Source organism: Numenius arquata, chromosome 12 (genome assembly GCF_964106895.1).
Source record: "Numenius arquata chromosome 12, bNumArq3.hap1.1, whole genome shotgun sequence".
NCBI classification, from domain to species: Eukaryota; Metazoa; Chordata; class Aves; order Charadriiformes; family Scolopacidae; genus Numenius; species Numenius arquata.
In genome coordinates, this window is record NC_133587.1 from 44,389,489 (window position 1) to 44,411,366 (window position 21,878).

Below are 21,878 nucleotides of genomic sequence, written 5' to 3' on the forward strand. Positions count from 1 at the left end.
CCCAGGAACGGTCACTCCTCGCGCGCTTCTCAGGAGCTGGGAAGTTCAACCGTTAACGTCGCTGAGTCAATCCCCTGAGTGCTCTTCAAAGCAAATCCTGGGGTATTTTTTTTTTTTTTTTTTTTTTTTTTATGATTCTGCGGGTTTTCAGAGTGTTTGGGAGATCTCTCTCCGGCCAAGCCTTAGGCCACCACCTTGCACTCGGTCACCGAAAGCCACCCTTTAGAAAGGGTGAACCGAGCAGTTTTCAGGCCTTTGGCAAGGAATCCTGCAAATCCCTCTTAGGCCTGGGAGAAGGCAGAGAACCCCAACCCCAACCAGCAAAGGTTTTGTTTTTTTTTTTTTTTACAGTCACTAACAACAAGCAAACCAGCAGTTTTGGAGGTCTGGAGGTCTCAACTCAAGGAGATTTGCCGGCTGAAGCCGTTTCCCTTCCCTGCCACCCCGCAAAGACCACAGAAGGTGACATGCGTGTTGTCCCCGAGAGGTGTCCCGCGGTCGCCGGCTCTGCCCACCTCGGCTCTCCGCAGGAGGTAGTTCTGGCATTCGCCCCCCCAGCCATCCCAACCCCATCCCGAACGCTAGCACTTCTTCCCTATCTACTCTTTTTTTTTGTTTTGTTTTGTTTTTTTGTTTTGTTCATTTTAAAAAGTAAAAAGTATAATGCTCCAAAAAGAGGGACTAAAAATCATGGTTTTATTCCTCAGTTGGCTACTGCACCAAACTACTCAGAGGGGAAGGTCCAACTACCACCTTCAAAGGCAAAAGAAAGGTAAAAAAACTGGAGCAAGAAAACTCCTACCATTGAGTGGTTTTATTCCAATTGATTCACTCCTGGCTTCGTTTGCACTGGATCAATATTTTCTTTAATAAGTTAGCGAGGCAGCCCCAGGACTCAGCTACTGTCCTTAACCATCAGCTACGGGTTGGCATCCCTGCACCTTCTGGGGTACAGCACGCCCTCAATTTTTCCGTCTCTGCTCAAAACACTGGTCTGACATCCCATCTTGCTGCTTCGATCTACCCGGGAGAACCCGAAACATTAAATCACAGGTGGAGAGGGCATGTGCTACATCCTAAAACCTCACTTAATGCCTCCACATTAAAAACTTGATTTTTTTTTTTTTTTTTTTTTTTTTTTTTTTTACCTTCCCCAGGAGAACCCAAAGCTCAAAACACCAAGATGAAAGAAACCAGAGCGGAGCACACTCCGAAAGGCAAGCAGACCAAAGAGCAAAGGACTTCCCAGCAGCAACACGGAGGCACTACCGGCATCTTTGATTTAAAGCTTTCCCAAAGGAATGCCGAGTACTGCCAGGTTCCGAGCGGTGAGGAGAGGGGGGGTGTGTGTGTGTAAAAAAGACGCTGTGTGTATGTGCTTGACCAGGGCAGGCCAAGGGGAGGTGAAAACCTCCCAAGGGAAGAGAAAAGTAACTGAGGAATTCGGGTTTTTTTTTGGTCACCACTACGTTGCTGTAGAAGTTCCTTCTTCCTTGGCTGCTTAAGGAGCGGCTGAGGCCGGGGGGGCTCCTGCCGGAGGTGGGGTCACCCCTTCTGCTGGCGGAGGCGGCTGCGCAGGAGGAGGATCTGCAAAAAAAAAAAAAAACCAGTAGAGAAATGGTGAGGAAGACACCAGGAGAGGCTGAAGGTGGAAAAGGAACCCAAGGCAAACGCCCAGATGTCTATATGCTACAGGAGACGGGGTTGTCCGAGGGAAAAGGACCGAGGACTGGCCCCAGGAACGGCCACGGCTGCGGCTTCTCCATCCCTGAAGCTTCACGTGAAGCTCCGCCGCACGTTTTATCGTGCTTTTCAACCACTAAGCACCGCGTGGACTCTGTGAAAGAGGGAAAAAAAAAAAAAAATCCCCTGTTTTTACAGCAAAGATGCCAGACGTGCAGCTCGGGAGCTGGCAAAGTTCAGGTGGAGCAACTTCCAGAGCCGGAATTAGCATTTCTCATCTCCCAGCTCTGCGCTCCAGCCTTTCGATGACGGCTCTTTTCTATTTAAAATAGATGGAACAATACACTTCTATATAAACAGAGCCTGCACTTAAGCTCGGAAGAGCATATGTAGGTTAAAGTAGAGGAATCCACAGATGCAGCAAGTAGGAGGGAAGAAAGGGAGGATACAAAAGGCCAGCTTTCGTGCACCGGGATGAGACATTAATGGAACATGACTGACTTGTTTAGTAGGGGAGAGAAAAAAAAGAAAAAAAGAAATGAAGATAAGGCAAGAGAGCAAGAAGGAATCCAACCTGACATAAGATATTCCCAGTGGCAGAGGCTCAGAAAAAAAGGGGAGGAAAATGAAGGAAAGCTGGAACACGAGAAGAATAAGGAGCGAGTGTCTGAGCAGAAATAGCATCAGAAGGGAGTATTTCACGCTCGTGACACCGATGAGTCAGGGCTCCTCAGCAACCCCCTCCAGCTCCAGCCAAAACGGGATGGCTTTTCCCAGTTATTTCCTGGGAGAGGTACTACAAGGGATGGGGATTCGCGCCCGTGTGAGGACAGTTACGCTGAATAACCTTTATGGGGATTAATATCTTTGGGCTGCGCCGAAGCAGACCAGCAGCTTGTCCCAGGCTGAACTAATATAGATAAATTCCAAATTTATTGAGGAATTCGTGACGGAGCACCCTGCACCAGCCACCCCAGCTTCTCTTTTTGCTTTCTGGGTTTGGCCACGTTCTCACTCTCATTCAAATAACACCCACTTGGTGGCTACTGACTTCAGCTGCTTTTTTGGGGGAGGCTGGCATAAATCAGCTCCATTTTCAGAGGTGTATTTATATCACGCAAGGAACATTCCCAATATACCTTTTGCTTCTTCCTAATTAGGACTTCCTCTTTTTAATTTCACGCCGCTAAATTTCCAGTAACGTTATTGTTGAGCTGAATTATACTCCGAGCTCCACCATTTAAAGATTTAGCTGTAAGGTGAATTCCTGAACCTCTGCTGTGCATTCTTCCAGACTGAAACCGAGAGAGGTTTTTGATGATGCCCACAGAGCCTTAGCGTCATTATAAATAAAATAAGGGAGGTTATAAATAAAATAAAGGACAATGGAGTATGCTTGGATGCCCGGAGGGGAGACAAGCACTTAAAGCTTCAAGCACACCTCTGGCACCAGTCTTTGGTGGTCACCGAGCACAGATCCTATTATTCCCACAGCAGATAAAGGGGTTTCGACTACAATGACTCTTCCAGCGACAGAAAAGCCACACGAGGTGTATTCAGAACCGTTTTCTGCTGGAGATGCACTTACACATGCCGTTTGGAGCTGCCAGAGGAACACGAGGTCCCATGAGGTTTCCTGACATGGGTGACATGCCAGGCGGAGGGGGACCGGCACCGGCTGGATGGATGTTGGCCGACACGCTTGGCATCATCCGGCCTGGCATAGGCTGTCCAGGTATCATGGATCCGGGTCCCGGCATCTGACCTGCAAGAACAGCGAAGGGACACCACGGTCAGACTCATGTGGAATACAAAAGCCATCAAAAGAGGCAAAAATAAGAGTTTAGCTGTTCTCCAAGCAATGAGAAAGGACTTGTGGATGAGATCCAGCTCCGTACACGCTCCAAAAACCAAAGGAAACCCTTTTCATCCCTCCCACATCAACATGCTCCCTCCAGGAGGGAGGGACACTTGTCATCCCTCAAAAACACCGGGAAGCAGAAGGCAACACTCGCAGTCAAACCCCAACGTTTTAAGTGAACCCGTAATAAAAAAGGCACTTGACAGCAATCTCAAGGAAGGCGCAGGAAACAACTTGCACTGGAATAACAAGGCATCAAAGGAAGAGCACCTGGTGGAACAGAGCAGCCACAAAGCTGCCTAATGGATTAATTTAATGGAAGAACTGAAATCCTACAGCTAAAAATTTGGACTGTAGAGAAATTTCCACTATAAACCCCCCCTGTTCTGGTGTGAGGGAGGGTTCCAATAAATCTTCCTCACGTGAGAACTTCAGGTTTCAGCCGCAGAAAGGAACCATTAGAATCGCCCAGCTTCAGACACCTACAGCTTGCTGACTGATGCTTTAAAACCTCATTCGAGGAGATTATTTTGCATAATCCACTTACATTTCCTTTAACACACTTACCTAAAGGTACAGTATTTCAGTTAGAAAAGCAGCTATTAGGCAGGGATTGTAAAGGCTTCCTTCAGAATAGCTCATTCCACCACAAAACCCAGGTAATTATATGAAATAAAGTGTGATGACAGAACCCTCCAACACCAAAAAAGGCTCTGAACGTACATTGGTTAAAGCCAAGCAAGTGGGAGCTCTGGATTTGGGACCAAGTCAATACTTCAGCACCAACACTATTAAACTCTTACTTAAGCTCAGCTTCGGAACAAGAGCTTTGTGTAATATTTTCTTGATATTTGTTGTTACTTCCATTTTCCAGGATGTCAGGAAATCGCACCGGCTCCCATGGGGGACCACTGAAGAGAGCTCCAAGCGTGAAGGAATAACTACTGAATAATAGTTAAAGAAAAAACACAACACAAATAGATGAACTCGCTCCACTTCCCTGATGTTTGGTGCCTTCACTTCAGCCACGTCCCCCCAGAAGATGCTCGTCTTCAGTATCTAAAGCACTTGGTGGCTTCTCCAGCCCTTGGTTGAGGGTCTCTGCCTGTAGTTCCATGATACTTTAAACCAATAATCTGCTTTCTGAGAAAAAGAGGCTATTCTCGCAAAAAGGCAAGGTGGGATGATGGTATAAGGGAGGATTTGCTTCTGAAACCAGAGCCATCACCAGTCCCAGTGCAAAGTCCTACACACCACAACCCACTGGCTTCATCCAGCCCTGGAGATCTGTGGGAAAGGTGCGGAACCACCTTAGATCCACAGGGATCTGAAGCATCAAACCATGAAAACAGAATATCGGAGCCAAGAGGTCGACGTCCCAACCTGACGCTGCTCAATGACGGGAGCAAGACCATCAAACCTGCAAGCGGCAGATAGGAAGCTCTACAGAAACCATCAGATTTCTCAAATATTTACAAAGGGAAAGACCTCTGAAAACACGTGCCTGGACACGCTCCATCGCCGATCTGGGGCCTGCAGCGCACATCATGGCAGTTCTGTCACTATATATTAAAGAACAGCAGCAGCAGCCAACCAGAAAAGCCGTGTACATTGAGCCTTTAATCCCCTCTTTCGGCCCCAGCATTAACAAACATTTTCTGCTTTGGCTGATGGGGTTTTGAAGAAGCCCTTTGGAATCCTCCACAGCCTAAAGGAGGGAGGAAACATAGGACATTTTCCTAAAGTTACGTGACATTCTTTTGTGGGTAACTCAAGGTGACCAAGTCCCATAAACAACAAGATCTCCAGTGCCTGGTTGCCCTTTTGAAGGCAAGTTGAGCTGGACGTTCCTCAGTGTGGTCCATTTGCCCTCCCCTCCTCGGGCTGCAAGAGGACTGAAGCGTTCCCTCCATCACAGAGTAACTCGGGTTGGAAGGGAACTCAGGAGGTCTCTGGTCCAAGCTCCTCTCAAAGCAGGGTCAGCTCTGGGGTCAGACCAGGTTGCTCAGGGCTTTGTCAAGACCTGACCAGTCTCTGAAATCAACAGAAATGGAGAGAGCATCACCTCTCCATACAACCTGCTTGACCTCCTTATACCCAGTCGAAACCTCTCCTGTTCCAGCTTGTGTCTCTCTTAATCCCATTGTGCATCACTGAAGAGCCTGGCTCTGTCTTCTTGATGACCTCATAGATGTCACAGGATCATGGAATGGTTTGGGTTGAGAGGGACCTTAAAGATCATCCATGGGCAGGGACACCTCCCACCAGAACAGGTTGCTCCAAGCCCCCTCCAACCTGGCCTTGAACCCCCTCCAGGGATGGGGCAGCCACAGCTTCTCTGGGCAACCCGGGCCAGGGTCTCACCACCCTCACAGCAAAGAATTTCTGCCCCAGATCTCAGCTCAATCTCCCCTCTTTCAGGTTAAAACCATCCCCCCTCGTCCTGTCCTATTGTAGGGCTGCTGGTAGGTGCCTCCAAAGCCTTCTCCTCTCCAGGCTGAACAAGCCCACTTCCTTCTGCCTCTCCATGGGGTAAGTGCTCAAGCCCTTGGACCATTTTTGGTGGCCTCCTGATGAACTCACTGCAGTTTATCCATGCCTTTCTTGTACTGGGGGACCCCAGTCCTCCAGACGTGGTCTAACAGCTGCTGAGCAGAGGAGGAGATAATCACATCCCTCAATCTGCTCTCTGGGATTCTGCTGGTCTCCACCATCTCACGCTCAACTTGCTGCCCACCAGGACCCAGAAGGTCTTTTCTGCAGAGCTGCTGCTCGGGGTTAGTCCTCCCAGGTACAAGACTTGGCATTTGTCCTTGTTGAAGGCTTCTGCCAGCCCGTTCCTCCAGCTTCAGCTCTGCCCTCGAGCATATCAACAGATAAAACGCAGAGAACCCAAGATTGAAGCGGACACGGCATGAATTCTACTGCTCCTGGGCATCTGGGCATCTCTTTTGGTCCAGCTCACTCCGAGATGAGGCGTGGGCAGAGACGGCACGGCAGACAACACGAGAACCCTACCACTGAAATATCCAGGCACGGGCTGAGACTTACAAGACGTGGTAATCTATGGGTATGAGAAGGGGCTCGAGAAACACCACACTTGGGTTTGTGAACAGCCCAAAACTGATTTGTAGACTCCCTGTAATCGATTCTGAGCTAATGCTGAGCTTTTAGGAAACAGTTTGGAACTTCAAACATGAGGACAGAAGGTAGACAAGAAGCAAGCAGTTCTTCTCCATCCTTCAGGGCAGGAACCAGCCCAGGGGTAGGTATGAAGTCGGCACGGACGGCTCAGCTCCGAAGCACGGGGGCAGCCAGGCAAGCTCCAGGAGTTGGGATTATCCCCAGTTTGCAAGAGAGAGACATGGGAACTTCTGACATGCCCCATGTTACCTGTGGGACAGTCACAGCTTGAATTTCAGTTGCTGGAAGTTTGAGGTGAAATATTGAGAAAAACCAAAGATTAAAAGAAATCCTGTATCACCAGCGATCTCAGTCTACACAGAAAAGGGATTTATCCGGCTTCTGGTGACCTCAAAATACTACTGAGTGGAGAGGTGGACTCAGTGTAGAGATGTAGGCTTACAACAAATGGCCATCAGGGAGAAAGTCTGGGAGAAAAAGTTTCTGGGAGAAAGTCTTGTCTGGTGGAAGGGATGAAAGCTTATTACATGTTTAAGATCGTAAGAGGTACAGGAAAGGCAAACAGGTAGCCTTTATTTTCTTGAATACAGAATTAAAGGTGGCCATCGAAATTCTTGGCGGAGAGGAACCTGATGAAATTCAACAAGGGCAAGTGTAGGGTCCTGCCCCTGGGGAGGAATAACCCCCTGCACCAGGACAGGTTGGGGCTGACCTGCTGGAGAGCAGCTCTGAGGAGAAAGACCTGGGAGTCCTGGGGGACAACAGGATGCCCATGAGACAGCAATGTGCCCTGGTGGCCAAGAAGGCCAAGGGCATCCTGGGGGGCATCAAGAAGAACATGGCCAGCAGGTGGAGGGAGGTCGTCCTCCCCCTCTGCTCTGCCCTGGGGAGGCCCCATCTGGAGCACTGGGACCAGTTCTGGGCTCCCCAGTTCCAGAAGGACAGGGAACTGCTGGAGAGGGTCCAGCAAAGGGCCACAAAGATGCTGAGGGGCCTGGAGCATCTCTCTGCTGAGGAAAGGCTGAGGGACTTGGGGCTGTTCAGCTGGAGAAGAGCAGACTGAGAGGGGATCTCATCGACGCTGAGCAGTATCTAAAGGGTGGGTGTCAGGAGGATGGGGCCAGACTCTTCTCAGTGGAGCCCAGTGACAGGACAAGAGGGAATGGGCACAAACTGGACCATAAGTTCCATCTCAACATGAGGAGGAACTTCTTTCCTGTGGGGGTGGCAGAGCCCTGGGAGAGGCTGCCCAGAGAGGTGGTAGAGTCTCCTTCTCTGGAGACATTCCAAACCTGCCTGGACACGTTTCTATGGGACCTGCTCTGGGTGGACCTGCTCTGGCAGGGGGTTGGAGGAGATGATCTCCAGAGGTCCCTTCCAACCCCCACCATTCTGGGATTCTTACGCTACCAGCTGAAAAACCTGCTTTGACAGAACTCTGTTACTCTGTTGAACTCACTAATAAATCTGCAGAGGGCAGGGCTACTGGTGGCTATGGACACACCAGTCCAAAGCAGCTGAGCATCAAAATGCTCGAGAAAACGACCATGGAAGGTTTGGATCTGCATTTAACCTGTTTCTTAAGAGTCTTCATGAAGCATTTGCTCAGATCAAAGACAGCGATGGGAACTCCGGGCTGACCCAGAACACACACACTCACAACCTGCTCCTGAAAAGTCAAATTTGCTGGAGAACAGAGCAAAAGATCTCCTAATATCTTCAACACACACAAAAAAAGGAAACAATTGGAGCTACAAGCGTGGAGAAGCAAAGTCAGACCAGCAGAAGCAATGGTGACTCAAACTGCTGGGGCAGATGGGTGGAAGGGCTGAACCTTCCCAAAACTGGAGATAAAACACGGCCCAAAGACCTAGAGAGCTTTGAAGCAGAAGAAAATATTCACAGCTACGAGGGATGCCATCCACTTGCAAAAATTAGGGGTGATCAAGGAATAAATATGTAAAAATTGGACCATCCCAGCTGTTTCAGGAGACCAGGAAAGCTGGGAACGGAGAATTCCCCAGCCTAGGAGCTTCCGCACAAAGGAGCCGCAACCTCTCCAGGCGTAATTTGGCCACTTTCCTTTTCACACCACGTGCCTACAACATTCTCTCAGCGCTAACGAAGTGATTAATATTAAAAAACCCACCCCTCTTCTGAAACACCTGAAGCTGGATGGGACTCGCTGCACGGCAAGTGGCTTCACGTGGGGTCTTAAGCTCCAAAACTGGGAGAAAAAGGCTGTTAAACCTGCAAAAAGGCAAAGATTCAAAGAGTGCGTTTTATATTCACATCAAGGGAGGCAAAAAAAAAAAAAAGGGCAGCCAACCCTGCACTTGGACACACTATGCAACAATTTTATCTTAAAATTAGCTTAGAGGAACAATCCTATCACATACCACGACTCCAAAATGCAGAAGTTGAGCGGTAATCAAGCGATACCCGACTAAATTGGGAGTAAGCAAGAGGAAATTGCTACTACGGCAAAAACGAAGTCCTATTTCTAGAGAGATCTTTTTTTTTTTATTATTATTTATTTTACAAGGGATAACGCTTCAAGACAGCGGCTCAAGCGTAAAACGTGGAAGTGTGACCTACATAAGGGGGAGAGCTGAAAACCAGCAGACGCAGGAAGAGATAAAGCCAAAAGGTTCAATAAAACGAAATTTAGCAGAGTGGAAAAAAAATAATAAAAATCCTTTACATGTTAGAGATTGTAGACGTTTCCTAATGCGTGCTCTGAAGCGTCCCCACTATTAGCAGATCCACATTACAGTGAAACGGATGAGGAACAACTTTTAAAGGATCTCCAAGGTATTTATCTCTATTAAATAAGCCTCCACCTCTATTAAATCAGCTGCTTGAGGGGCACTGGAGTGGGAAACAGGTTTAGTATATTTTGTTTCGCTGCAGCAGCCAACGGGGCACGATGCACAAAGCTTGGAGTCGATTCAAATCCTCCCTATTTACCATTCCAAAGGGAAAAAAAAAAAAATCTGCAAACGCAGCCCGTGCTACGGGAAGGGAGTCCCTCCTTCAGATTTCGGAGAGGGAAAAAGCAGAGTGTGGGAGGCGCAGCCCTCTGATCTCCGGAGGGGACGTGCCTCGCTGAAACCTCCCTTTCCTTCTACTGAATGAATTGTTTCCCAGTCCCAAAATGGGAAGCAGCAGAGAATTGCTCCGGGGAACGCCTGTCACAGCTTCACTGCAGCACCGAGATGTGCTCCTTCCCACCGGGAACGGTTTTCAGAAGATCGGGAAAATCTCTACTTCAACCTCCTGACCACGTCCCTTCCCTTGGGCACGTCCTCTCCCCAACAGGCACCGCAGCAGGACAATCCCACGGCCAAGAACTGTGAATAATTAACCACAATAACTCATTTAGCATCACCTCTCGGGGGAGAGGCGGAATTTCCACTTCACTTGCCTATTTGCATTTCTGTCACTCCCCTCCGGCACGATTCAGCTGGCGCTGACGATGGTGGCATCGGCGCGATGGGGTCAGACGCCTCCCAACGCCAAGGTAGCATCAGGCCGGGCTCATGGGACCCCAACACCCCCCAGCTGAGGGCTCACCATGATTTTTACCCTGGAAGATACTTTGCCAAGAAGCGGCTGAGCGTGTCCCACCGGCAAGGACAACCCTTCTGCAGAGCAGCACCTTCAAATATTAATGCATCTTCAATAATACATTCTTCTAAGGAGTGAGGAGCTGCTCCAACTTCCTGGAGAAGCTCTACAGATGTTCAGATGACTCTAAAATATCATCCAGCATCCTCAAAGGAATCCCTGGTCGACTTTTTTTACTATTCCAGCCCATAATGCCCCTTCCCCGGCCAGGTTTTCATACAGTCAAGAACATACCCTGAGAGCACCCAACGTGGCTTTAATGTTTCTCTATTATCAACCACCGAAATACCGTGAAAACCCACAATTTTGTGTGTGTTACTTATAAACCTCCTTATCTCTTCCTCTTCTCTCTTTGGGGGGCAGGGGGGAAGGGCCATCTGTCACCTGGATTGGCCAGTTTGGCCCAAACCACGACAACGGTACTGGATGGACGCTGCAAACCACCCCTATGGCGTTGCTCGTTCCGCACCACGGATACACGGAAAGCACTGACAGCTCTTCCGGAATTGCAATCAGTCCAATAGGAAAGTAAATATTATCCAGTAGCTCAGTTTAAAACCTCAAGTTTTAAATAATGAAATGCCCAACGCTTACTTGAAAACCCACAAGCCCCAAATTACTTACTCAGCTATTTTTTCTTTTGAATATTTCAACCATCAACAGAAAATTACGCAAAATACACTTGGAGGGGGAAAAGTCATTAAAGTTACTCATCCAGCTGTAGTGGGAAGTGTATCCCGACCCCCTTATCCCGTTTCTGCTTTGGGTCAGAAATTATTTACTGGCTGAAAATCCTCCTTGAAGGGAAGAGTCAATGACAGCCGTCAATACATCTCTCTCAAAGAATTTCAAGAAGTTTCTCGCATTACACACCGCAAGTATCGCTTGCAGAGGGCATTTAGCATTCCACAGATAACCAGAATAGTGCAGAGAGAAATCAATAACGGGCTTCAAATGATGCAACCAGCAGCCAGGCTGGTAACACGGGAAGAAACTGGGAATTTTATTTTCCGTTCTAAGTACGAGGTACAGCTTTTCACAATGAAATTGGAATGCGATTTGATTTTTCTCATTTTAAAAGTCTTCATTCCAAGGGAAAAGAGAACAAAGGAAGCTCAGCAAAAAATAAAGTTAAAATAAAAAAAATCTGGGAAAGGAACGAGTCGTGGGACTTCTCTGAAATCAGTGCCCGAGAACGTCGAGTTGAGCAGAATCTCATCACACCCAGGCACTGAAGGACCAACCGAAGGCAGCCAAACTCCAAACACCCGGGAGAAGCAGGCGTCAAAAGGCAAACCGTACGTCACAAGTTTTATTTCAAATTTCTAAACTCAAAGCTTTTTAACCATTGAGCCAAAAAGACAGTTAACCCCAGGGACAAAAGCCACGGGAGAAGCAGCAAAAGCCCCTCAGAAGCTCCTCCGGCTGCACATTCTACACTGTCCACCATATAATTTTTGCTTTATGTGGAATCCACCAACAGCTCTTCTCTCTGGAGGGGCTCTCCGGGCTCTGCTTGGTTTCTCTCTCACCCAACCTGCCTTTGGGTGCCGGTCTTGGACCGATTTCAGCTCTTCGACAGGTCCCAGTGAATTCCACGGTCCAGCAGAATCAGACGTGGTCCCAGTACAAAGAGTGACCCTCGACTGGAGATGTTCACCAGCCGTGTCCAGACCGGCCCTTGACTGGAGATGTGCACCAGTTGTGTCCAGAGACCAGCCCTCAACTGGAGACGTTCACCAGTTGTGTCCAGAGTCTAACATCTAAGCTAAAGACCGTTCTTCTGGAAAGAGCTTCACCATTAAGTTTTAGTTGTGAGATTTAGCTTAGCTGCTTCTGCCTCTGAATCCAGAGCAGCCATAAGCAGGAGAGTTTGGGGTTTTTTTCCTTCCATTTATGAATGCCTTTTCAGATCTTTTCATCACTTTGTTTCCTACCATCCCTTCAGCTTTCGTCAATCACTCTAAAAGACATGCGACTTCGCCTTTCATTCACGGTCTGCTGAACCAACAGTTACACTTTTACTCACTATTAAGGTCAGAAACCTGTTTGAAAACATCAGCAAGAACCAAGGTAAAGTCTGGAGTTAAATCCACGCAGCTGAACAGGAAATTGCGCCGGGTATTTCCACCTCCGGCTTCCCCTCGGGGCTCTTTTGGAAGGTCGCCCACTGGTGCTTCTCAGTCTCTCCTAAATCGTTTTGGAGATTTTTTTTCCCCTAAAGCAAACTGAATGGGTCTGTTCTTCCCGCAGAGCTGTTAGAGCAGCAGGTGGAGACTTCTCCAAGTCTCCAATAACATCTTTATACCTGAACGAAGAATTACGCCACGTCATTCATCACCGAGGTTTCCTGAAAGTGGCCACCTTGGGGACAACGGGTTGTTATTGGAAAGAAGCGGAGAACTCAGGAAAGTGCTCCTCCTCCTTGCAGAACCACATCAAGCCCTGCACTGGGAAGCTGGTTGGACTCGATGATCTGAAAGGTCCCTTCCAACCTAGAAAATTCTACGATTCTAAGTTGTACGTCCACAGCTCTGAAGCCAAAGCTTCATCTACAGGACTCAGAGCAGCAAAAAAGAAAAGAAATTTAGAACTTTTTTCTAAAAGTGTATCTCTGCCCTCTCTAACAGGGTGAAATTCATCTACTCAACACCCTCCAAATTGGGGCATCTCCACCACAACTGCCGGAGGCTCACGGGCAGCGAGGGAACTTACACATGGATGGTCATTAAGGTGAAGTTCACCCGTTTGTTTCAAAGGATCCCTAATTAGCAACCGAACAGTGAAAATTGCTACTGATCTACATGTGTACAGGTCTGCCATGAAAGTATTGGACTGTTAACGCTCCAAGATTTACAACTCCAATAAACACACCATAATTGCTCTAAAAATGTGAAAGCAAGGAAAATATACAGGGTACAATAGATAGAAGTTCTGTAGCATTTATCACAGATTCAACATGACCAACGTGATGCGAGAAGGGATTATTTTTTAATGTATATAATACATGGGGGGTGTGAACACAAACTGCAACTTCAGCACCTCAGAAAGGTTCCCGGGCTGCTGCACACAACGGAGAATTCCAGCAGAGATTCACCCTGGGATGGACTGATTTGTCAAGGAAAGTCAAACTCTGGGCATCTTAAACTACCTGAACAGAAAATTGTGTCAGTTTGTGAGTCGCTGGGGACCGAAGGATCCAGAAGTCACTGCTTGCACCCCCCCAGGACTGGCTCGGAGTTTAAGTGTTGAACTTACTCGAGGAAACACCGAACCTTTCCATTTTCTCTCCTTGCCCTCAAGCCGTACAAAACTCCGCTGTGAAGCCGAAGAGCTTGGGCGCTTGTGGATTTCCCAAGCACTTCTAACAAACTTCCACTGAAGAGCCTGAGGAAAAGTCACTATTGCCCTTTCCAAGCAAAACCAGTTGGGATATGGTAGAAGCAAAAGAGGACTTTGCCCTTAAATTCTCCAAGGGCCTCCGAATTCTCACCTTCACAAAAATATCAAACCAGCAAAGCGTCGGAGAAGGTAAAAGGCGAGATCCCGGTCCTGTACCTGGATGACACGAGACAGCACCAGATGTTTCACTGTCGCGGGAGCCAGAAGCGCTGTGCCTCATCCATCTCTGCCACCCGCTAACGGGAGGGGGTAGGGAGGTGGTGGAAAAGTCAATCTATCGACTAACTTTAATCAAATCTGAAAGGGAGACGTTACTGACTAATTAACACACCACCCCGCTCCCCACAACACACGCTGAAAGGGATCGCTGGGGACAGAGAGGGTCTGAATGACTACGACGGGGCTGAAGTAATAAGGTATTATGTGAACCGAGGACGTGAATATATTAGAAATCAAGTTTTATTAGTCCCCTGGTGAATACAACAATGCGTTTAATCTTGTTACGTTTTCAGTCTCAATCGCAGCGCGTAAGTAAGAGCCAGGCTAATGATATGCAACGATTCCCCCCTTTAATCCGTTCCCAATTTGCCATTTTTCCATTTCACAGAACGACCCTCCATTCTACCGCTCAGTGTTGTCAATACAGCACACAACAGATAAATTGAGCTATAATATTATTTAAATCTAAAAAAAACCAGACCATATTTTATCACGCTCCCGATTCCGTTTCAGCAAACCCCAAAACAGTGTTTTCTGTCCACGAGAGCCCAGCGAAGGCAGGAATTCCCTGACTCTCATCCCTTAAAAAGACAGCTCAAGCCTCTAGATCACAAGACAACTCTTCCCTTCCTCTCCAACGAGCATTACTCTGCCTCTGTTGATTAAATCAAGTTTTATTACCGCGGAGATTCACGCAGTTGGATTAGACGCCTCCCGTTTTCACGGTCACCTGCAAATCCTGCTGGGTCTCTACGTCCCTCCGCTCTTTTCCAAACCCCACACTTAACACAGGTCTTTTCCCCAAGATGAAAACTCCAAACTCTGTTGCCACGTCCTATTTTTGATCACGATACCCCAAACATTTCAGCTTCTTCAGCCTGTGCAAGATCTTCCGAAACACTTCCAGCTAATACCCAATCAGCTGTTCTTTTAGAATGGTTTTTGGTCAAGCCGTTGAAAATTGACAAAAACTATTCTCCTTCACTGTTGTCTAGTCAGAAAATCGGGTTTTATTCTATTCTATGAATTTATTCTACTTTAAATCGTGTCAACAACATTGAACAACTACAGTAATGCTGTCAATTCTACCTCCCATAAACGTCTTCACAGCAAAAGCACAATATTTGATAGTCCCAATCCTTTTTAACCGTAAAATCGCCACCTAGTTTCTCCATCCTTGGGTACTAGAAATACCTCCACCCTTGGGGATACCCAAACATTAAGAGGACAAGTCCCCTGCACTCCGATCCTGTTGGCTGTGCTCTGGGCTGGACTGGAGATGTTCAAGAGACCTTTCTGAGCAACATGGTTCTGCCACTCTCCTCCAGCATCGAGCACAACCGAAGGGCAGCGGCCAGAAAGCAAAGCCCTGAGTAGTTCCCCCTCCTCCTATGGCTCCCCTCCCTCATCAAGAGTCCCTCCCCAGCTTTCCTGGAGCCCCTTGAGGGACTGGAAGGGGCTCCAAGATCTCCCCGGAGCCTTCTCTTCTCCAGGCTGAACCCCCCCAACTCTCTCAGCCTGTCCTCACAGCAGAGGGGCTCCAGCCCTCCCAGCATCTCCGTGGCCTCCTCTGGCCCCGCTCCAACAGTTCCATGTCCTTCTGCTGTTGGTGGCCCCGGAGCTGGAGGCAGCACTGTGGGGGGGTGTCTCCTCAGAGCAGAGGGGCAGAATCCCCCCCACCTCGCCCTGCTGGCCACGCTGCCGGGGATGCAGCCCAGGGTGTGGGGGGCTTTCTGGGCTGCATCCCCAGCGCACATTGCTGGCCCATGTTGAGCTCCTCATCCACCAACACCCCCAAGTCCTTCTCCTCACTATAAACCACTCCGTAACAGACCATCCATTAAACCACCCGCAATTTTACCTCTTCCTCTGAATATTATGAATGGTGATTAACGTATGGGGATTTTCTCCTCCCGCCTCTTACCTGGCTGCGGGGGGTGAGGTGGTGGCATCTGGTGGTGCATCATGGGGTACGGCGGGGGCTGCTGGTGAGGCAATAAGCCTGGATGTGCCGGTGCCCCCAGGGGGTTCATGCCAGGCCCACTGGAGTGCTGGTGAGGCTGCTGGGGGTTCTGACTGTGCTGCTGCTCCATTTGCTGACGAGCCCTTAATTCGGCGTATTTCAGCTGCTCCATGTGGAAATTCTGCCGTTCCGTCAGCAACTGCTGTCTCTGCTGCTCTAACTACGTCAAAAATAGGGGGGGAGAAAAGGCAAAGTTAAGAACTAGACATTTAAAACATATTTCTGCAAATGAAATGCCTATTCCCACCGACACACCCGTCTGTCTGATTTGCAGGAGGCTTTGGAAAAGGGTCCAGGCCATTTTCCAGCTGGAAAAGATGAATTCACCTTGTTTTGTCCTCGAGAGTCTCTCAGTAACACAACTAACACATTACTCAATGATCACTGTGCAGAACATCCAGCCATAAATCAATTTTAGAAGAAACCAGACGTTTTTCTCTCAATTTTCTGCACGTTGGAACGAGGGGAACGGGAAACTAAAGGGATTTTCTAGGGAAAGCTCAAAGCAGAACGTGTGCGACGGCTCGAGCTCAGTGATTACAGCAGGATCCCACTCCATACCTTTATTTTAAGTGCAGGACTTGGACATCATGACGCCACACAGCAATGGTTCGTACTATTAAGAAGTGTATTATTTAAAAAACCTCGTTTTATTTAGGCCAATTAAAAAATAAAATAGGTGCTTTGTTTAATTATGAAGGCATATTGAGAGCAAGCAAGCCCAAAATGAAAAGAAAAGCCATGGAAAATATTTCTTCCTATTTATACGACTGATCGTTGTCACAGTTAAGGAAGTGTATGTTGTTTTGACTTATTTAAGAAAATCATAACCCGTTTCTACATCTATTAATCTGAGACGCGGATTTGTGTGACTAGTTTACAAATATTTAAAGAGTATTTTAAGATATCCTCCATTAATTTATCTGAAAAGCGGGTTGCCAAGGAGAGTTCCACCTGGCAGAAGTTCTCCCCCAAAAAGTCCCAAAGCTCCGTCGATGCTTCGCGTGAACGGTTCGACCGGTGACAAAAGCCCGGATGAAACCGGAATAACCACGGAGGGCGCATTCACCCCCAGAACCAGATGGAGAGGGAGCCTCATGAATAATCCATACTCCTTGTTGGGGGCTGGTTTTTTCCGCGTGCAGGGACGACAATGTGATTACTCACGCTGCCACGACTCCTTTTTCCTTGACCAATCTGATAGGGTAGCGGGAAGAACTTGAGAAAAAGAAGAGCCACGTTACACCGATGGTGTAATTGTGCGTGTGTGGAAACAGATTCCGGAGGTGGCAGGGAGTTCAGAGAGAATAATTACTGCAAATGACCCGAAACAAAGACTTAGGCAAGAAGTGCGGCTACACCGGACCTTTTATAGCCTTTTTATACTCTCTTGTATTCCTGCTTTGCTCTCTTTATGGTACCCCATCTTGATAAATTTAAAAAAAAAACCCAAAACAACCCAAAAGTCTTTACAAGCATCCCCAAAAGGAATCCGGTGTCTAAAAAACACACCTTGTACTTCAGAAAACCAGTGAAAAACTTCTCCCCATTCCCTCCCTCGCCTCAGGATGAGATAAGGCAGTTGGAGAGAGGAAAAAAAAAAGGCAAACAAACACAAGTTATTAACACCAAAACACCTGGTTCTTGCCTTTGTGGTAACCATTTCAGAAGCAGGTTTAAGGACACAACCCACCGTCGTAGCCCCAGATGATCAAGACAAGTGATGGTTACACATTTTCTGGTGGGCAATAGACCCGGAATTTGTATTTACTCTCCCAAAACTCCGTTTATACCCACAGCGGAGGTTGGGCACCTTAATGAAGATCAGCGTCCCTCAGTCTGCCAGACAGTCTCCCTACACAACCCGACACGTGACATCAGCCAGGGTTTTGGGTATGTAATCACAAATACAGTGCTGATGATACAGAACTGGGAGGGGTGGCTGTCACCCCAGAAGGCTGTGCCACCACACAGCGAGACCTGGACAGGCTGGAGAGTTGGGCAGAGGAACCTGATGAAATTCAACAAGGGCAAGTGCAGGGTGCTGCACCTGGGGAGGAATAACCCCCTGCACCAGGACAGGTTGGGGCTGACCTGCTGGAGAGCAGCTCTGAGGAGAAAGACCTGGGAGTCCTGGGGGACAACAGGATGCCCATGAGACAGCAACGTGCCCTGGTGGCCAAAAAGGCCAAGGGCATCCTGGGGGGCATCAAGAAGAGTGTGGCCAGCAGGTGGAGGGAGGTCATCCTGCCCCTCTGCTCTGCCCTGGGGAGGCCACAGCTGGAGCACTGGGACAAGTTCTGGGCTCCCCAGTTGCAGAAGGACAGGGAACTGCTGGAGAGGGTCCAGCAAAGGGCTACAAAGATGATGAGGGGCCTGGAGCATCTCTCTGATGAGGAAAGGCTGAGGGACTTGGGTCTCTTTAGTCTGGAGAAGAGAAGACTGAGGGGGGATCTGATCAACGCCTAGAAATACTCAAAGGGTGGGTGTCAGGAGGATGGGGCCAGTCTTTTTTCAGTGGTGCCCAGGGACAGGACAAGAGGGAACGGGCACAAACTGGAACATGGGACGTTCCATCTCAACATGAGGAGGAACTTCTTTCCTGTGAGGGTGGCAGAGCCCTGGAAGAGGCTGCCCAGAGAGGTGGTGGAGTCTCCTTCTCTGGAGACATTCCAAACCCACCTGGACACATTCCTGTGGGACCTGCTCTGGGTGGACCTGCTCTGGCAGGGGGTTGGAGGAGATGATCTCCAGAGGTCCCTTCCAACCCCATATCATTCTGGGACTCTGTGATTCAACACTCTCGACGATCTTCACATTTGCAAGGGCGTGTTTTGGCATTGTTGCGAAGCGATTCACAATTAGAAGGGACTATTACAAGCACTTAACATTTACTCGATAGAATAACCATCATTGTACTACGATTTCATCCTCAGCAAGTAACTCCTCCCTAAACAGAAAGGGGTGAAGAACCTATTCATCTGTTGTTATAAATTCCGGGTCATCAATGCTCCTACTGACAGGATCCCTGGTCAGACAGAGTTGGCAGCACTAAAATTACTTGAGCTTGAACACTGAAGTCAATGTGTTTTGTCTAAAAACCTCACACCCTCCAGTGTGAAACACAGATTTCTTTCAACACTCGGAATCCCCTTACCTTAAGAAAAAGCCAGTGCACAAAGAAGGACATGCAGAGTGTGAAATGGCACCGAAGGAATTTTTTTGGGCTTTAATTATTCCACTAAATATCCACAATGACAGGTGAAGAGACCGACTTTAAGCACCAGAAAGCCAAGGGAAAAAAAATAATAAAAAAATCTATATGCACATTTTTAAAAAGGAAAATGTCTTACGCCTCAAAACGGACACCCCCCACCCCCCCTCACTGTCACTAATCGAATATATCCCCCAAAGAAAGAAATCCACAGAGAACCTTTTCTAAATAGTTAGGTCCATTTCTGGAGCTGCCAATCAGTGTCAGAGGCAAACACCCCGCTGAAAGGGTTGCGGACGCTGAGCGATCTAGAAATTCTCCCTGACATCCTGCTTCCAACAAAAGCCCGCAGTTTGTCAAACTCTATCAGTGTGATTAATGCCAACGCGAGGAGGTAAATTCCATTCAATTCACAGCGTAGGGCAAACGTGAAAAGCCCTAGAATTACGAGTCAATGTTTTCAACACATGTAGAGCAATCGCCTGTTGATAAAAAATAAGCAAGCTACACAACAGAAAAATAAAACAAACTGATAAAAATGAAGTTTTGGGTGATCTTTACAGCAGCTGGAGAGAAATTGCTTCTCTGAAGGTCTGCTGTGCTATATATGTAAATACAGTCAGCAATTGATGTGTAATCCAGCCTCTGACAGCAGAGGCAGCATCTCTTCCACGTTACACCTGACTTTAGGGGTACACAAGGCTCCGGTAAGAGTGTCACTAATGGTGATATATAAATATAAACACAGCCCTGCTTGGGACGCATCGGATTTGCTCTCTTAGTGTCACCACCTTCTTCAGGTGCCCAGATCTCAACCGAGACGTCCCCTAATTGCCTCACCGAGGACAGAAACCAGCCACCTCTTGCTCGGCTTACCCAGCTCCTCCTCCTCCGTCGCACTTCACCCCTAGATCTGTCAGCTCAGCTTTGTTTTATTTTGTTACTCTTCTGGTGCCTGTGAAAACGGCCTTTTCCCATCTCCTGACATCTCTTCGGCACGGCGGTTTCCCCTCTCCAGCTCAGGCAAAGCCCTCACCATCACAAAACGAGAAGCTGTTACTCCCCAGCACGTTTCCTTCTGCTGCCGCGTCTCACTTGGAGGACCTTCCCAAGAGCTACTGGGAATGCCCTCCAAAAAAAAACCAAACCCTGAATGACACGCTTAAACCCAACTCTCCAGTCTAAACTGGGTCAGGAAGGAAAGGCAGACGGCGCTGGTTCCCTCCCCTCAGGGAATTAAGGTTTCCATCCATTTTCCTCTCTTCACACTGAAAAGCCGTTCGTACCTCAGGTATCATTCATGTGATAAGGCCTATGTAAAGCTCAGGAACAATTCCACATTCACGTTCAGGTGACAGGAGTAAGGATTGTAGGAAGCAAATCGAGGATGCTACCAGTTTGCTGCTTGTGGGAACAGGAAGATCTGGAGAGAGGAGAGAGCTCAAACTCTACTGCAGGGGGTAATTATGAATTGCAGCTGAGGCAAAAAGACCCACATAAAGGTGAGAAACTGCTGAAGTTGCCGGTTTTCCAGCTGTTAGCATAAATAGCGACTGATTTAACGCACAATTTCAGATTAGTGCCCTCCTACTTACTGCCTCTTTCTCTCTGTCCATGATGGTTTCCAGCTCCTCGAAATGGCGAAGTTTTATCTCCAGCTTCTTCATCTGCGTTTCCACCAGGAGGGCGACCAGGGACTTGATCTTTCTTTCTTCCACTGCTGCTAGGTGCTGAGGAGAAAACACAGGGTTTTTTATTTTACAGGCATTTCACAAAATAAAGTGCTCTAAGGGAAGAAATAAGCCAACTACGCCTGCATCTAGCTTCAGCCATCCTAGTCCACTTCTGGAATCAATCTAATGCCGGGAACCAGAAGCCCTTAGAAGATTATTAAGGTTTTAATCAAATAAATAAATGGCAATTTTTAATACAAGAGGTATTGTGGATGCTTGGTCCTCAGAGAAATCCAGCTTTGCCTCCAAGGCTGGGCAACGGGGAGCACTTTCACGGAGATGCAAATAAGGGAGCAAGGGGATGTTCTCAGGAGTCAGCCGTAGGTCATCCAAAAAGCTCCCACCAAAACAGACACAGGAGGCTTTCACCCGGAACGACCCACAAAACCAGTGAGATGACTCTTGCATTCTTTGCCATTAAAGAGTTTTTTGCTCCAGTAAATGAGAAGTTATGTATTTAGGCAAGCATATTCCCATCACGTGCAGCATCACACCACTCAACCATATGCCTTCTCAGTTCCACCTCGGGCTGGGGAGAGCTCGCAGAGACATCTCTACACAGATATTAGAAGAAACTGTTAGAAAAAAAAATAAATCTCCAGTTTCCTTTTATAACCAAGTTGCACAGTATTCCTATTGCAGAAGAAAGCTGAAGGCAAAGCTGTATTTAAACCGCAAAAGGGAACTGCAGAAAAAGGCAAATAAGATTCTTTACCAGGCTTCATTTACATATACACACATACATAAATGATACAGGAGATATATATGTCTATATATATGTGATATATGAGACAGCCTATAAAAGTTTCATGTTCTCCAAGTGTGAAAGGCACGTTAATGATGGTTTCTACCAGCTTTTGCTAAAAGCCTGCTGTTCAAACGAAAATAAACTCAAAATAAAACACCCGTCGCAGGCGCTGCTTGAAGTTTCTGTATGAATGGTGAAAGGATGTTTCCCAACCACAGCGT

General features: G+C 47.8%; 1 protein-coding gene across 1 annotated transcript in view; it reads right to left on the reverse strand.

The window, feature by feature from the left end:
• Window positions 1-646: 646 nt before the first annotated feature.
• SMARCC1 (SWI/SNF related BAF chromatin remodeling complex subunit C1) overlaps window positions 647-21,878 on the reverse strand; it is an 84,191-nt gene continuing 62,959 nt past the window's right edge. Inside the window, exons 25-28 of the mRNA XM_074156881.1 lie at window positions 20,772-20,906; window positions 15,864-16,122; window positions 3,272-3,448; window positions 647-1,587 (exon numbers count right to left, since the gene is read on the reverse strand). Coding sequence (XP_074012982.1) covers window positions 1,502-1,587; window positions 3,272-3,448; window positions 15,864-16,122; window positions 20,772-20,906 — 657 coding nt within the window. The 3' untranslated portion in view covers window positions 647-1,501. The remainder of the gene's footprint in view (window positions 1,588-3,271; window positions 3,449-15,863; window positions 16,123-20,771; window positions 20,907-21,878) is intronic.